Source organism: Mesoplodon bidens (assembly GCF_964165515.1).
Source record: "Mesoplodon bidens genome assembly, chromosome: 2".
Taxonomy (NCBI): domain Eukaryota; kingdom Metazoa; phylum Chordata; class Mammalia; order Artiodactyla; family Ziphiidae; genus Mesoplodon; species Mesoplodon bidens.
In genome coordinates, this window is record NC_138177.1 from 14,448,440 (window position 1) to 14,467,436 (window position 18,997).

At 37.1% G+C, this 18,997-nt stretch overlaps 1 protein-coding gene across 2 annotated transcripts in view; it reads right to left on the minus strand.

The window, feature by feature from the left end:
• USH2A (usherin) overlaps positions 1–18,997 on the minus strand; it is a gene marked incomplete at both ends in the record, with an annotated part of 794,746 nt that overhangs the window by 103,573 nt on the left and 672,176 nt on the right. For both annotated transcript variants that reach the window (XM_081220997.1, XM_081220996.1), the window contains one exon: positions 8,130–8,484. In XM_081220997.1, coding sequence (XP_081077123.1) covers positions 8,130–8,484 — 355 coding nt within the window. The remainder of the gene's footprint in view (positions 1–8,129; positions 8,485–18,997) is intronic.

The window sequence follows — 18,997 nt, forward strand, 5'->3', positions numbered from 1 at the left end:
CAAAAGACTGCGTGTTTTGCTTACATGATCTCAGATCTAAGTGAGCAGGGTCCTGTGAGTGTCATGGTGGGTAAACTGAGCTGCATGCAGAGTGGAAATGGCCTGAGGAGGACTCTTAGCATGGTCCGCGTGAGATGTTTATGTTCGTGACGGGAGACGGGTCACAACTAAACCTCAGAGAGACAGAAAGCGCATTCTGACTCGGGGTGATTTAGATAGGAAATAGAGCCTAATTCAATATCTGAGAAACTACCTGGAAATGAACAGTATGGTATCAGAAAATGTCTAAATTTGCAAGCTCAGAATTTTGTTGCAAGGCCTGCTTAAAATAAACACAATCTACATTTTTCCAATCATGACCAAATTCATACAGTTGCTTTATCCAAACCCCAATTTTTTTCTACATTTGCTCATTTCTTTCAGCCTCTGTTATTCCAAATAAATAGTAGGATATATGAAGTTTTACAGCCTATTTATATTGCTATTTACAGCCTTAAAGTACATTAATTTATTTAGCCCTTACAATAGCCTTGTGAGATAAGTAACATTTTAGTTCAAACTTGGCAATTAAGTAGGAAGGTGGATCCATTTGACGTGTAAGAATGTGATCGTTTGAGGAAAAGGGAACAACATGGGGCCTTCAAGCAGAAGGATTCAACATATACTTTAGAATTAGATTCAGTGGGACTTAGTGAAGGATTTGATATAGAAGTAAGGTAAGGGAGGACTCAAGGATGATCTGGCTTGAGCAGCTAGAAAGATGATGGAGCCATTTAGCTATGTAACAGGATGTACTGGAGAATGATGAGTAGAGCTTAGAAAAATAGGTGGTAAGTAACTCCACTGGCACTGTTAGACATACGTCTGCAGGACCTACACAAAGAATCAGCCTTACACCTTCAAGCTCATCTTCCTCTGAAGATCTGTAAAAGACAACTAATGTAAGAGAAGATCCTTCTTATATAAGAAGGTTCATGAAAAGCAAGTTCAAGAGCGGAATTCAGTAGAGAAATTTCTCCAGGTTATCTCCTTACCACTTGAGGGAGGATGGGGATACTCCATACTCCTCTCTCAAAGCATATGAAGGATATCCTAGAGAACAGCATGAAGAAATTGAGGGTGTCTGCAAGAAAGGTGAGATGGACATTCCACTCTTTTCAAGAGGCTTGCTATGGAGGTGATGAGACTTATAGGGTAATTCTGATGCAGCCATTAGGGTGAAGAAGGGTCTTCTGAGATTCTTATGTGATCTCAGGATTGGGGGATCATGGCCTAATGCAGAAGCTGATACCTGCGGCTCATTCAACAAATTCTGAAGTTCTGAGGCTGGCTGCGTCTTACCCAGTGGTAAGGCAAGCAGAGAAGATAGTGCTGGACTAGTTGTGCTTTCCTCTTTTGATAGAACAAGTTTTCTGCAAGCCTAGTGGATGCCAAGAAAGCAAGGAGTTTTGTCAACATGATAGGACCTGATATTGGCTGACGGCTTGGGAACGGGAACACAGAAGTAGAAGGTTGTGGGTGGATCTTTCGGGCAGTAATGGACAGGGGTGCAAGAAATTTGCCAAAGAGTGTGTCGCCTGCATCAGGAACTGTGAAGCATGGAATCTCCCATGGGAGACCTCTATGTAACCCACACAAAAAAATCCCATGAGACACCTACAAATAAGAAGGCAACAGTAGATGCATTAGAACAATATTAAGGAGTTAGACTCTGCTACTTTTTGTTTAATTTTATCTTTTCTTCCATGACCCTGGGGAAATCAACAAGAGAAGAGGAGGGAACTGAAGAAAAGGAAGAAAAATGGACATGCCCTCTCTTTCCCACTGTAGATCCCTTAACACAAGTCAGGCTTTAGACTGGATTTAGACTGGATTTTTTTTAACACCTGAAATGAGTCCCATTTACCAAAACTGGGCTGGTCCTTGCACTGAAAGTGACTGGAAAACCATGGGACCTGCTCTAGAGATTACTGATGAGCAAGGAAGTGAGTCTTGATTAAGCTTGCTGGAATAAAGTGGTTGGAGAAAAATAAAGCCCTTTCAAGGAAGTAGTTATACAAAGTTCAAGAAGACTTACATGGTATTTCCTTCCCAATAATACTGAGCAAAAAGCAGATCCCCAATATATATTTGTGCTTGGTAGAGCATTATTAGAAAAAAAGGATAAAGATAAGGTAAGGCTAATAAATGAAAAGTTGAGGTCAAATAAAATACAACATTACAATAAAAAATGGGATGTTCCAACAAGTATTCATTGTTTTGTGTGACACGTACTCACCCATATTTTGTATTTTTTGTATAAAAGAATGAATGATGCAGGTACTCATATTCTAAGCTGAAAATCCCAGCTTATAGAATTGATACAGAAAGTAGAGTTATTGTTTTTATTACTATTTTTTCTTGATTTTAGGACAACAGTTACCAAAGGAGTTGTTTTAGATAGCTAGATTTCCTAAAGCATTTCTTTTGACTTATCAGTGGATCTGGGGAAAAATGCCAAGAACCATCAAATTGTAAGAGCTACAACTAATTCAAGATCATATGTAAAGAGCAATAATATTTTACATCATACTAAGCCAAAATGAAAATGGGATTAAAAATAAATTCATCGATGTACTCACAGACTCTCCATGATATGGCAATTATAAAATATCTCATTTTATCCTTTTACATATCTACCTAATGGTAAAGAGATCTGCAACAATCACATGGGGACATTTTGAATACCTCCTCCTTGACACCGGGCAAGGGAGTTTGGCAACTAGAATCTAGAAACTAGAGTTTGTATTCTGGATTTTATTTCCAGATTAGAAGCCAACTTTTAGTGACCCATATAATTTGCTTACCCCTCAGCACCGTATGTTTGATTCTACATACAGAGTGAGGGACCATCTATCTTTCTGGGGACTGGGCAAGTGTCTGATTTGGGCTTGATGTTTTATAACCCTGTGGGGTAAGCAGGGATATACTGAGAGCACAGACTAACAGGTAAACCACTTTTTCCTTTCCATCCCAAGTTATTTTTGCCAGTGTGATGGCAGGTGCCAGGGAGAAAAAGCAAACAAATCCTAATGGTGGCAACAGTACGGCCAACCTTGCCAGGAGTGTTCCCTGTAAATACCACCATGGAACTCTCATGTGCCAAGCAAGGATAAATGCAGTTTCTCTCCTGACACCACACAATTCATCGCAGAACTAATTGGGAAGGGAGTTTAAGGACTTCTACCTAAAGCTGGTTTTCAGTAGTGGAGGGGATTGGTCTGAAGAGACCCTAAGGAACTAGATATCTCTCTTCCCCTTAGAAGGATCTCCGTAGGTCCAAAAAGGAGATGAAACTTTTCATGAGGTTGGGAGAGAAGCTGGTGATACATTAAAAGCCACACTCTTTCCATTTCTTCTCTCCTGCTGCCTCTGTTGCTAATGCTGCAGCTCCTGCCAACACATATGCTCTCCACCCCCATGGAGGGCCCCCACTGCCAGTTCTCCATCCACTGCCACCATCAGGAGGACTCATGCATTCATTGCACCTGTTTTATGTGGCTCTCCCAGCCACATCCACCTGTCTGTAAACAGCTCCGGGGGGACTTTGGGACAAGCTAGGGATGGCAGTACACTACAGGCAATTTATTGGTGGCTTCTCATGCAGGGACGGGATCCCAAGATAAACAAGAGACTAAAGGAGGGGCATTAGTGACACCTCTTGCAAGTCTGCGGACTGAAATGTAATCCTGGATTGTGGGAATGGATTCTGTATCTTGCTAACTGAAAAATGTAATTCCTTTGCTCTAGTGAATTTCAGCCAAAGTGGTCAACGAGATAAAAAGTTGGAAACGTTTCCTAGGGCAGGCACAGAAATGGAAAGAGACAGTGAAGATGTTTAGTTGGTATAGGAATTTTGGAGAAATAGTGAGTATAGCCAGGAAGGTACTCAGAGAGATTTAAAAGGGAATCATCAACACATGAGCAGTAGAAACTTGGAAGCAAAGAAACGTAAAAACCTGAAATGCCTAGTAGTAAAAATCTGTGCCTCAGACTTGACTACTCATCTTCCCCCAGAGTCTCTGCCCCATAGCCCAGCTTCATGGGAGACTTTGATAACACAGAAAAGAGCAGTATTCAGTACTGACATGTTGAATAGAGTACTCAATGACTATTTGCCAAATTGGATTGAATTGTTGATAACCTGTTCTTGACCCTGAGGGCCCAGTATGCTAGTATAGAGAAATCATGCTGTTCTGAACAGGAAGAGATGGACCTAAATCACAGGAGGAGGGATTTGGCTGGGATAAAAGGAACATTCTTCTCTGATGGTGAGGAATTGGAATTAAGAAACTCCCAAACCTCCTTCTTTAGGTATCTTTAAAAAACGGTTGAATACATTCTCTTGGGAATGTAGGAATGGATGAAACTCAAAGACAATAGTTTATTTTCCTGATTATTTCTTTCAGAGATGTCAGTCTATAAAGAGTCATAGTGGCCTCCTGCTCTGGAAACTTGGCCTAGTGACCAGAATGACATAACACTGGCCCAATTGCTCTGTGGAATATATCCTTGATTGCTAACAACAAGTTCAAATGGGACTTTTCCTGATCAACCTAATGAAATCTTCTCTTGGGACCCACAGGGCCAAAGATCCGGATTTTGGGGAGCTACTTTGAACACACACACACATTCAAAAACGGAATGCAGAAATATTGTTTCTTGATTATTATGGCTCTTCTCTTTAGCCGTGCAAGGAATAATCTTTAGAAAAATGGAAGAATACAGCAATACTTGGCTGGCAAATGGAAACTATGTTGGGGAGGGCTATATATAAAGGGCCACGTAAAGCTTAAAGCTTCAGGCCATAGGCCTTCCTCTTTTTCAGGAACTATTTTTAGTGTGATAAAAATAGAACCAAGCAGATTAAATAAAGAACAGAGTTCACTGGATACTTTGAGTCTTGGGTTGTAAAATGAAACTGGTTATGAAGGGATGACTTAGAGGGTATATCACAAGGGAGTTCTCATAGAACTTTTTGGTAGATTAAACGTTTAGGCTGAAACCTCTGAAAGCCATATTTTGAAAGATCAGAGGTTTAAGCATTGCAGTATTGATGTCTTCAATAAAAATATATTTAAATTAAGTTGCCTCATTCAGAAAGATCTTGTCAAGGATTTTTCAATATTTTTCTTTCAGGGTGGAAGTTAAGAACATGAATTCCAAGGATATAGTGAGAAGTAATAGATTTCCCCATGGATCACATATCAACTAAAAAAGAACTTCTACACTTAAGAACACTGCTTCTAATGCTTATAATGAGGGCACTAGAAGATGTAATATGAAAGACCCTGATATATAAATATAATTAAATGTCAAATAAAAAATACAGTACCAATTCTGAATTCTAGTTAAAATGAAGACTTCTTTCTGATACAAATCGCAGCAATCTTTTTGGATCCACCTCCTAGAGTAATGAAAATAAAAACAAAAATAAACAAGTGGGACCTAATTAAACTTAAAAGCTTTTGCACAGCAAAGGAAACCATAAACAAAATGAAAAGACTACCCACAGAGTGGGGGAAAATATTTGCAAATGAAGTGACCGACATGGGATTAATCTCCAAAATATACACACAGCTCACACAGCTCTATATAAAAAAAAACCACCACCACAACAACCGAATCAAAAAATGGGCAAAAGATCTAAATAGACATTTAGAAGACATACAGATGGCCAAAAAGCATATGAAAAGATGCTCAACATCACTAATTATTAGAGAAATGAAAATCAAAACTACAATGAGGTATCACATCACACTGGTCAGAATGACCATCATTAAAAATTCTACAACCAATAAATGCTGGAGAGGATGTGGAGAAAAGGGAACCCTCCTACACTGTCGGCAGGAATGTAAATTGGTACAGCTACTATGGAGAACAGTATGGAGGTTACTTGAAAAACTAAAGCTAGAACTACCATATGATCCAGCAGTCCCACTCCTGGGCATTTATCCAGAAAAACCATAATTCGAAAAGATACATGCACCCCAGTGTTCACTGCAGCCCTATTTACAATAGCCAAGACATGGAACGTAAATGTCCAGCGACAGATGAATTGATAAAGAAGATGTGGTACCTACATATAATGGAATATTACTCAGCCTTAAAAAATGAAGTAATGCCATTTGCAGCAACATGAACGGACCTAGAGATTATCATACTAAGTGAAGTAAGTCAGACAGAGAAAGACAATATCATATGATATAAGTTATATGTGGAATCTAAAAAAATGATACAAATGAACTTACTTACAAAACAGAAACAGACTCACAGACTTCAAAAACAAACTTATGGTTACCAAAGGGGAAAGGTGGGGGGCAGGGATAAATTAGGAGTTTGGGATTAACATATACACACTATTATATATAAAATAGATAATCAACAAGGACCTACTGTGTAGCACAGGGAACTCTACTCAATATTCTGTAATGACCTATATGGGAAAAGAATCTGAAAAAGAGTGGATATACGTATATGTACAACTGAATCACTTTGCCGTACATGTGAAACTAACACAACATTGTAAATCAACTATACTCCCGATATAAAATAAAAATTAAATTTAAAAAAATGAAGATTAACTTACACACTGCTTATTTCTTAATTCTATGAGAAATTTGAACATAGGACAGTGAGAAAATATTGTACTTCATTTACGAAGATTCTTCTGGAGTTTCATGAAAATATGTTTGCCTCATCTTATTTAAACATTTTGATAGATGTTATACTCTATAAGATAACCTTCATGTAAAGCGGGCTGCCAAAACTGGAAGCATAGAAAATGGTCTGGTCTTTGACAATGGTGCTTTATGGTAACTATTCTTTCTTACTTATGAGGGGTTTCATACTTAGGAAGGTCTTGGCACATTTTGAAAACCCTATGTACTTGACTCCCAAGACCACAATGTTTCATCTCTGTGAAGGAAATCTGAGGGTTTCCTGCTGATCTCCCAGAGCATTTCTTTCTTTTCTTCTCTTTTCTTTTTCTGTTAATATTTGCTATCTGCCAGTCATTTTTCTCAATGCTGGGGAGAGTCAGGGAAGCCAAGTAATATCTCTCAGACATAATTTGGTTAATTTTGTGTTTCACAGATCTTCACTAAGATTTTTAAAAAATATTTTTAAGTAAAATAATGGAATAAACGGTCATTGGAAAAGTCAAAACTAAAGAATCATATGAAGTTAAAAGTAAAAATGCCTCCTCTCCCTACAGGTTGCTTTATGGATAAGTTGCAGAGTATTCCCTTGTTCCAATATACCTCCTCTCTATATTTACAATATTCCAGAATGTTTTACACAAATTGAATCACATTTGCACACTTTCCAGAGCATTTCTTGCCTAACACTTTTGGTGTATGATATTCTCACTTGTATTGTGGTTTGCAGCTGGTATGTGGTAGGGTTTGGGACCTGAATCCCAGTGTGGTGGATATTATGGGCTGTAACCCACTACTACTCTTAAATTTTTATGTTCAGTTCTCATCTCTGCAGTATTATAACAGAGAAAGCTCCCCAAGACAAGGATCATCCTATTTTTGTATCTCCCATAGAATGTCAGGCTATGCCAGGGGTAAAGAAAGCTCTCAGAATATACAAGGTAAACTGAATTAAGTTGTGTTATGGGCCAGAGGAGGCCAACCCTGAAAAATCACCACTAAGTTATAGTGCATGTGATGTATAACTATATGTATCTAGACAGGTCTACCTAGAAATTTAATTTTCCTTTTCCTCAAAGAGCCAATAATATCACATCTACATATGTGACATGTCTAATTTTATCTGAGCCTCATCCCCATGAGGTATAGAGCGACACATTTAATATTCCCATTTAATGGATTTGGAAATCATGCAAAAGGAGATTCACTTATTTGCTGGAGGTAACACAAATTAACCGTGGTGTGAAAACTGGTCTCCAATATCTCTTATACTTAGTTCATGGCTACATTGCATTTTTTGCACTTAACCATTTTCATATATATGTTTAAGCCCCAAGTGAAGAAAAATGACAAGGCAGATAAGAAAATTAATGTCAACATATTAACCAGGTAATCTAAGTATCTGTTATACTTTTTTTCTGAAGTTCTTACCATGACGGTGAGAGCGTGCACAACAGAGAAGTTCAACGTTGGGTCATCGGTTCTCTCTTGGTAGACCACACGGTACTGGGAGATAATGCCATTGGGAGACTCTGGCTTCGTCCAATTCAGTAGAACTGAATAAGCACCAGTGACTTGAGCCCAGGGTGCTGGCAAATCTTGAGGTGGGGCTTCTAGAGTCCGTGCTGATGACCACAGACTCTCCACAGTGCCCCTGGAGTTACGGGCTCTGACCCGATATTCATATAGCGTGAAAGGCCTCAAAGTATCTGCATTGTCAATAAATTCAAGGGCTCCTTCTGACCAGACAAACAAAAGGGATTCCTCTTCAAGGCCAGCAGGACGTCTGGAAGGAAACCAGCAAAACAGTCAGTGACACGGCACACTTCAAAAGAAGGTTTATAGACAGAGTAAGAAATTGCTTTTTAGAAGAAATTTTTACAAACTCAATTTTTCAACAGTCCCATTAATGAAATGAACATGTTAAGTCTAATAACAGGAATTTGCTTTAGAGCTCTTTAAAGGGTAAAATTCAAATTTATTTCCTATGGCTTCTCCAAAACCTAGTAAAATGCAGAGTATGCTCAAAAAATTCTTTCAACTACCTGAGAAGGTAATTGTTTAGTCCCATCTTTAGATATTACTGATGTTTAAACTAGGGCCCATGAAGTAAGTCACACAGAGAAAGACAAGTAACTGAATCACTTTGCTGTATACTTGACACTAACACAATATTGTAAATCAACTATACTTCACTCCTCCCCTTCCCCCCCCAAACCTCCTCCCCAAGTCCCATGCAAACTCTTTTGGCACTTAATATATAGAGCATTAAACATCTAAGTAAGAGAAATGGAATTGTCAGTGGCTGGAATGACCCCAGATAGCTAATATTTCATTTGGAACAGATATTTGCTCATCTGGGTGTAAAATCATGATGCAGACCTGACCAGAAATGGAAGTTCCTGAGGAATCCTGGTTGGTCTCTTTCTGTGTTCCCAACATCTGAGCCCAGTTGGTTTAATAGTTTCTCTTTTAATTGAAGTATAGTTGATTTACAATGTTGTATTAGTTTCTGGTGTACAGCAAAGTGATTCAGTTACACATATAGATACATTCTTTTGTATATTCATTTCCATTATGGTTTATCTGAGGGTATTGAATATAGTTCCCTGTGTCATACAGTAGGACCTTGTTGCTTATCTATTCTACATATAATAGTTTGCATCTACTAACCCCAAAATTCCAGTCAAAATTTTTTTTGAGTGAATGGCCAAAAGGCATATAATTCCATGGCTTTTCTGCATCTTTGCCTAGTCTCTATCAACTCTTCTTTTCTACAAGGGTAAGCATTCTAGGTTGGGGAAGAATGTACCCAAGGGATGACCCTTTCCTCTTTCAGCTTCATCTCTAGTTGAGAAGAGACTGATGAATAAATCAGTATTTTCCAGGCTGTTAGGAGTATTTAATTAACACACTCTTCAGATGCTGGCATATTCACATGCTGCCATATCAGATTAACCATCAAAACGGAAACGGTTATTAAGATAAAGTAAATGACAGTACTTTTCACGAAAAGGCAGTCTATTTAAAATCTTTGGCTTTGGGAATTTGATGATCCTCAAGTTGCTAAGTCAATATGACCTAGGTATGAGCAATGACAATCTACCTGCTGGAGGCTACGGAGTCTTCACAGATACTCCAAGTCACCTGCAATTATGGTTAGTCAACCCACCACATTATTCCTTGCTACCATGCCTGGGCCAGACTCTGCACTCAGTGTAGGTTTGCAGGGTTTGGCCTTTGTACTTGCTGCAGATACCAGGTACCAGATGTGTCACTGGGAGGGACCCACTCTAATGAGGACCACAGGGCTCACAGCCAAGGATTCCTCTTAGTCAGTTTTTTAAAAGGTGTTTGCTGGGAACATAATATAGCAGGCAAACATATGAACTTCTACGGGTAAATAAAACTTTCTATTTTGTCTGGCTTCAAACTTTCGTTGACAAGTCAACGAACTTTATTAAGCTCTCATGAATTCCCACATTGAGATGTAGCCATGGTTGTCATAAAACTGACGTTCTATTAAAAAAAGAAAAAGAAAAAAAAACAAGAAGAAAAAAACATAAAAATACACACACACACACACACAACTGACAATTCTTTAAAAAATTGCCTGAGAGTGTGAATTTTAAAAATCTATACTATGTAAGAGATTAAGTATTATGTTAGCCCCAAGTTTATCCACCAAAACAGTTAAAGGATGCAGCTGGGTTAAGTATTTCTTATCACGACTGAATATTTAATTAATATTACAGTGAGGTAAACAGTCCATTTGTGGTATTAACAAAAAAAACCCAGAATATTTTAATGTCTAAATGAACTTTGAACAGAAGATGTTGAGTAGATGACAATTACTCCTAATTTATTTAAGATGTAGGCTTCAACTGTTTGTTTAACTGGAAGTGCTTCCTCCTGAACAGTCTGTGTTTAGGGAAATCACATTTTCAGTTCTCTCTGAAGAGTCAAATGATTAGTTCTTCTATACTTAAGCTCATTTGGGAGATACTTCAATAATGCACTTTTCCAACTAGAGTTAATTTAATGTTGCTTAACACTTAAGAAGAAAACAAAAATAATTATTAAACTAGGAACTATATATTTTAAAGGGCATTCATACTTCTGTTGTTTTCATGTGGTATAACCTTTTAAAGAACTCCCTACTCTCTTGGAATGCCAGAAGTTCTCAGTGCTTATCTTCCAAAGTAATTAAAATAAAATCCTATAATTCAGTGTATTTCCCATAACAACTTAACATTATGAAACTGCCAACCTTACCTTATGAAGAATATTAAGAATACTCTTAATTTAAATAAATAGCCAGAAACACCTGTAGTCAGAGGAGACGGATTGTAAGCCTTGGCCTTGACACATCGTTAAATGACCTTGGGCAAACTCAACTGTGTTCTCTAGTGTTCATTTCACTTTGTAAACTGGAGTCAATGATCTTATAGTGTATAATGTCTAGAATTTTGGTAAGAATTAAATCAAGTAATGCACATGAAAATCACTGGGTCAAATGTAATACACAATACAAAGGAAGTTACCATAGAAATGATGTCCAAAGCTGTAAGAGGGTGTAGAGAAAAGGGAATCCTCCTACACTGTTGGTGGGAATGTAAATTGGTATAGCCACTATGGAGGACAGTGTGGAGGTTCCTTAAAAAAACTAAAAATAGAGCTACCATAGGATCCAGCAATCCCACTCCTGGGCATATATCTGGAAAAGATGAAAACTCTAATTCGAAAAGATACATGCACCCCAATGTTCACTTCAGCCCTATTTACAATAGCCAAGACACGGAAGCAACCTAAATGTCCATTGACAGATAAATGGTTAAAGAAGACGTGGTACATATATGCAATGGAATATTACTCAGCCATAAAGAAGAATGAAATGATGCTATTTGCAGCAACATGGATGGACCTAGAGATTATCATACCAAGTGAAGTAAGTCAGAGACAAATACTCTGTGACATCACTTATATGTGCAATCTAAAATATGACACAAATGAACTTATTTACAAACAGAAACAGACTCACTGACACAGAAAACAAACTAATGGTTACCAAAGAGGAAAGGTTGGGGGAGGGATAAATTAGGAGTTTGGGATAAACAGATACACACTAATATGTATGTGTGTGTATATATATATATATATATATATATATATATATATATATATATATATATAACTGAATTCTTTTGCTGTACACTGGAAACTAACACAAAATCGTTAATCAACTATACTTCAATTAAAAAAAAGAAACGATGTTCAAAGCCTGTATTTAGGAAGACAAATCCAGCAGTTGTGTAAAGGCTGCATTGAACAGGGAGTGACAGCAGTCCCACAATGAAAAGGTCATCTCAACAGTCCACATGAGAATAAATGTGGATCCTGAACTAGGTCGATGGTAGAGGAAATGGAAACATAGGTGATTTAAGAAATGTTTTGGGAAGGTTGAATCATCCAGCTTTCCTGAGTCGGTGGCTGTTCTGGTGTTGGGGAAAGAGATTCAAATACCCTTCAAAAATTGTAGGACTTAATTGGATTTAAAACTCTTCAGTGATTTGCCATAGAACTGGCCTGTGCTGACCATTGCAGATTCACCTTCTGAGATTTCTATTCCCATTTTACATTCTGGTCAAAATCCAATAGAAAGTCTTTCCCTTGCTTCTCTCTCAAATAGGGTTACAATATGCTTCTATGTGCTTAGTCTTTTCTTTATGGACTCACTTCTCATAGTGTATTGTAACAGACGTTTCTTTTTTATATCTCTCCTACTATACTACAAGTTCCCTGAAGGCAAAGACTCCATCTTATTTTTGAAGCAATGACTCGATGACTGATTGGTTGAAAAGAATAATCCAAGATTTTGGTTCCAACAAGAACCAGAAAAATGTTCCCATTATTAAGTTATTGTCTCTCAGCTCTAAACCTACCCTTCTATATTTGGCTTTATGACAGTGGGGCTGGGACTCTGCCCTCTACATTCCTGCTTTACCAGCTGATTCTATATTGGGCTCTGCCAATAGGGGGCGCCAGAGGGTGATTAAAGAACTGAAAGGAAAAGGGAAGGGGCTCCTTCCTATATGCTTCCTGTTTGCTTGCTGATTACACGAGCTTCTCTGCAGCAAGGATTCTTCACCTTGTAAGCAGTAGATCCTTCTCCCTTAGGAGCAGATGACTCAAGTATGATATTTTTCCAACACTTGGAAAGCCAGCTTCATCTCATGCTTCCTCCTACAGACACCTGCACCAGCTGACAGGTGCCCCCTCCCTGGATGTCTGGGTCCCAGCATCACAGGTGCTCCCCTCTAAGTTTCTAAGTTTAATAATTCAAGCCATTTCTCTTTGTTGCCTCAGTCCTAAGGGTATTAGCTCTTTCCTGCAGTTGCCACCTCTATGATATCTTCGAGTTCTCTTTCATCTTTCCAGTTACCTAGTTAACAAATTTACAGTCAGGTAGTAATTATTTATATTTAATTCTTTCTATTAAAATAACGGGTGTGGGGCTTCCCTGGTGGCGCAGTGGTTGAGAGTCCACCTGCCGATGCAGGGGACACGGGTTCGTGCCCCGGTCCGGGAAGATCCCACATGCCGTGGAGCAGCTAGGCCCGTGAGCCATGGCTGCTGAGCCTGTGCGTCCGGAGCCTGTGCTCCGCAATGGGAGAGGACACAACAGTGAGAGGCCCGCATACGGCAAAAAATAAATAAATAAATAAATAAATAAATAAAATAAAATAACTGGTGTGGTTTCTCTTTCCTGAGCAGACCTTGATTGCTACAGAAAATGAGGATGATGTTCACAGAAAGAGGGAAATAGGAAAATCATAAAGAGGGTAATGATAGATTTGCATCTGGACTCACTGAATTTGTCATTTTGTCTTTCTCGCACCATATTACATATTGATTGTAAAAAGTAATTAGAAAAAAAGATGAGCAAAAACACAAGAATCATCCATAACCTATCCCTGAGATAAGCACTGTTAACTTTCTTTTGGTGTTTAACATTCCAGACATTTTTCGTGCACATATAAATGTAAAAAAGATTCCATGTACTTAAAGAAAAACAGAATCATACTAGGTGGACTGTCGTGCAATCTGCTTCTTTTATTATCATGAATCTCCTTCCTTGTCCTTAAATATACACATATAACTGCCAGATTTGTCTTCCCCAAGCATGGCTGTGGGTGGTCCATCTTGGATAACTTTCTGTTTTTTATTGTGCTTTATGTTTAACACAGTACTTTCACATACATGATTTCACTTAATTCCTATGAAATTCTAGAGGTTAATTATTTTCTATGTTTATCAGCCTAACTTACATAAAAGTGAAAGCTTAGGGAACATAGTGACTTGCCCAAGGTCACATAACTTGTAAGTGGCAGACCCAGGACCTGAAGCCATATCTTCTGACTACAAATGCCATGCTTTGTCCATTCTGTCACATTGCTTCTCTATTTTACTCCAAATCTTCAATGGCTCTCATTGTTTCCAAATCAAAACCCTAAACTCCTCAGCCTAGTATTGAAAGTCTTCCAAAATCTACTGTCAAGCCGACCTTCTAAATTCCCCCTACAAATAACAAAGTCTCCAGCCAAGCCTGACCATGGAACCCTATGTCTTCAGTGTTGGGTATTTTGCTTATTCCAGTAATTTTATTCACCTGCGATGTCTCTGCCATCAGTCTTTGCTTGCTAATATTTTATCTACCACAAAGGAAACAGAATACAAAGTCCTGAAATGGATGATATGACACATGGGAATTTTGTATAGGTGGCATTTCAAATCAGTAAATTGTAAAATAATGTTGACAAACTAGATAGTTTAAAAAAAATAACGAATGCCTAATTGATACAAAAAGAGACATGAATTGAGAGTGTTTGGGAAGTACATTCACCAATCAAGAGAGCTTTTGGTTGCAACCTGTAGAGTCCTTGTCACATCAGCCAGAGAAGCTTAAGCCTGCACAGTTGGAAAAGCAAGGTTTCCTGGGAGGTTTCCTAGCTCTGTCTAACCACTCTTACAGATAGATGGGGTCTTCAAATTATTTTTGTACAACATTTTTACTCCTGCTTTTTAAAAACCTTGCAACTTAGCCATTATTTTAAAAAATTACTTTGTAAAGGTTTTAAATATTTATCCATTCATTGAACAAATTGATTCAGTGTTCACTATTCTTTCCTCCATCTCAGAGCTTCCTTCTAAGGTTACTCTTTCATCCTGAAATACACTTGTTAGAAGTTCACTGAGGGGCTTCCCTGGTGGCACAGTGGTTGAGAGTTTGCCTGACGATGCAGGGGACGCGGGTTCGTGCCCCGGTCCGGGAAGATCCCACATGCCGCGGAGCGGCTGGTCCCATGAGCCATGGCCGCTGAGCCTGCGCGTCCGGAGCCTGTGCTCCGCAACGGGAGAGGCCACAACAGTGAGAGGCCCGCGTACCGCAAAAAAAAAAAAAAAAAAAAAAAAAAAAAAAGAAGTTCACTGAATGATATTCTATTCGAGGTAAATGTATGAGTCTATTGAAGGTAAATTTTCTCCATGTTATTTTATATAAGTGTAATTAAAGACTGAATTCCAATTATCAAAAGTTAATTTTTCTGAGAAAAAAACCCACAAATGTCTAGATTTCCTGTCTCATTCCTTAAAACAAAATCAGTCTATTAATGTAAGATCAGAAACCATAAAACTCCTGGAAGAAATGTTAGGCAGTGAGCTCCTGGACATTGCTCTTAGCAATAGCTTTTTGGATCTAACTCCAAAAGCAATGGCAACAAAAACAAAAATAAATAAATGGGACTAAATTAAACTAAAAAGGAAGGAAACCATCAATAAAATAAAAAGTCAACCTACTGAATGGGAGAAGATATTTTCAAGTCATATATCTGATAAGGAGTAAATATCCAAAATATATAAAGAACTCATACAGCTCAACAACAGAAAAACAAACAATCCAATTAAAAAATGGCAGAGGGTCTGAATACACATTTTTTTACAAAGAAGACATACAGATGGCCAACAGGCACATGAAAAGATGCTCAGCATTACTAATCACCAGTGAAATGCAAGTCAAAACCACAATGATATATCATCTCACACCTGTCAGAATGACTATTATCAAAAGGACAAGAAATAACAAATGTTGGTGAGGATGTGGAGAAAAGGGAAACCTTGTACACTGGTGACAGAAACATATATTGGTACAGACACAATGGAAAACAGTATGGAGGGTCCTCAAAAGATTAAAAATAGAACTTCAGCAATTCCACTTCTGGGTATTTATACAAAAAAATAAAAACAATAATTTGAAAAGATATATGTATCCCTATGTTCATTGCAGCATTTTTTACAATAGCCAAGATACGGAAGTAACCTAAGTGTCCATCTATGGATGAATGGATAAAGAAGATGTGGTATATATATAAGGAGTACTACTCAGCCATAAAAAAGAATAAAAATTTGCCATTTATGACAACATGAATGGACCTTGAGGGTATTATGCTAAGTGAAATAAATCAGAGAAAGACAAATACCATAGGATTTCACTCACATGTGAAATCTAAAAAACAAAACAAATGAACAAAAGAAAACAAAACCAGACTCACAGATACAGGGAATAGACTGGTGGCTAAAAGAGGGGAGGGCTCTGAGGGATGGGCAGAGTGGGAAAAGGGGTACAAATTTCTAGATATAAAAGAAATAAGTGTGTAATGTACAGCATGGTGACTAGGGCCAGTAATATTATGTTGCAAATTTGAAAGTTGCTAAGAAAGTAAAAAAATAGTTGTCATCATAAAGAAAAAATTTTGTAACTGTATATGGTGACAGATGGTAACTAGACTTATTGTGGTGATCATTTTGAAGTGTATACAAATATTGAATCATTATGCTGTACACTTGAAACTAATAATAATGTGTTAATTATACTTCAAGAAAACAAAAACCAAAATCCAATCTATATTTAGATATAAGGAGTAGAGCCAGAAAAGTGCTGGAAGAAATAATTGATGTGTTATTTTTAATATGATCACTAAAAGAATTTCCATAATATATAAAAAGCATAGATAAATTAACAAGAAACAATCTAAAAGAAAATAGTCTAAAGATATATACTGTACTATACACACACAAATAGCAAATATATATTAGAAATAAATAAATGAACAGCCTGACTTATAATGACCAAAATTTTAATTAAAACAATAATATACCATTTAAAATATTGAACTAGCAAAGATTTGAAAGATTTTTGAGTCCCAGTATTGATTAGAGTTTTCAGAATTAGAAATTCTTATATACTATTTTAAGAAGACCATTTAGCAATCTCCAAAAATTTAAAACGCACAGAATTGGATCCTGCACTTCTAGTACTAAGAATAATCTTCCATATGTTTATTGTAAAGATTTTTTTGGAGAATTGCTTTTGTAATGAAAACTTGGAAATCACTGATTTTGCCACCAATAGGAGACTGGTTAAATAATACATGATACACATCCATATAATAAAATATTGTAGAGTCATTAAAAGAAATGAGGGGTGTGTGTGTGTGTGTGTGTGTGTGTGTGTGTCCAAATGGCCAAAGAAAATTTGAACAATATAATTCCTTATGTAAGGGAAACTATAAATAGAAAACATCAATGTTACATATATTAAAATGAATAGTTATGTCTATCGATGGGAATTATACACATGGGTAAGTCATAAAAAAGGGATACATAACCTTTGTAATATTCTGTACTGTTAAAAAATTATTTCTAATTTAGACAGTCATTAAATTTTTATATTGTAAGGCCAAGTCTCAATGACATCAACTTCATCCATGGAAGTCTTCCATAAATATTCCAGACAGAAAGAATCCCTGTCTCCTGTAAATATTTTGGTAAATATTTATATTTCTCACATTATATTGCTCATTGTTTTGTTTGCTTAGTTTGACTTACATCTCCTACTATAGTAAAAGTCCTTGGTAATAGGGCTCAGATCTTACAGTAGATATGAACACTATCTGTCAGCTATTATCCATCTACCTATCTGTATCTATCTATCTATCCATCCATCTTCACATCCATACTGTCTTTCCACATAGTACAAATTGATTGCATAAAAATTCCTTCACCTTTGAATCAATGCCCTTTTTTCTTAGTTTACTCAATCAGCTTAATTATTCATTCTAAAAAAATATTATTTATGGTACCCTGCTTGGAATGTTCTTCCATATCATCCATCCATTCAAACTATCTCAGATTTTATCCTTCAAAACCTGACTCAGTTTTTCTGAATGCTTAGTTATTTGAATACTTGGAAGGTTCATCACTTATTTTTACTTTTACAGCATTTAGAAGGTGTTTTAATATATTTTTGTCTTTTACTGAACATTGATCCAATCTTTTTCTTTATTTAGAGGCTGCTTTTGAAAATAAAACCCCAGGCATTTTTGTCTTTCTTAAAATGGAAGCTCCTAGTGGGAGATCATTTTATTACGTATTTTGTAAAGTCTTAAGAAAAAGTGTTTGGTGGATTTTGTAGATGGAGGTTGGATTTTGTGGGTGGATTTTGCCATTTACAAGATTACAGATATAAAATAAAGGGGAAATACGGAAGAATCTTTATTATACAAGCCAAACTTGTTATGAGAAGAAAGCAAATGCCCAAGATGGCCTTATGTACACCCTATCAGTAAACAGGTTGCAAAACACTAACATAAAGGTTGTCCCTATTGTAGGAAATCTCTTTTGTAACTCACATTGGTCAACAAAGTAGCCTAAATAAAATATTATGTTAACAGGTGAACTAACCAGAAGCAAAAATAAAATATCATGTTAACAGGTGAACTAACCAGAAGCAATCACATGAATAGTCTTCTCCTTACTAGCTTATTTTTTGTTTTGTTTTCTAAAGTCATAAGCATCTTACCTGTTTATTAGGGCAGATTCTTTTTAACAGGATGATATCTAGAGGCAACATTTAAACAATAGTTGGGAATTACTGAGGGGAAATGATTTGGGGGCTTGGAGAGAGCAGAGACAAGCATCTTCAAGATGGGATAGGCAAGTTGGCTTCCCGCAATTTAAAGAAAATATCTGCATAGGTCAAACCCCGTCTTTGATTTGAGCTAAATGGATTTCCTTTGGTGGTGATAGAAGAAAGAGGAGGCAAATGATGAAACAGAAATTACATGCCCTAACCTCCCCAGAAATACCGTAGTGTTGTGTCTATAACTATACGCGGGGCTCTATGGAGTCCCAGAATGAAAAAGAACTCTGTGTCTACATTCTATTTCTGTCCTTACAAATTC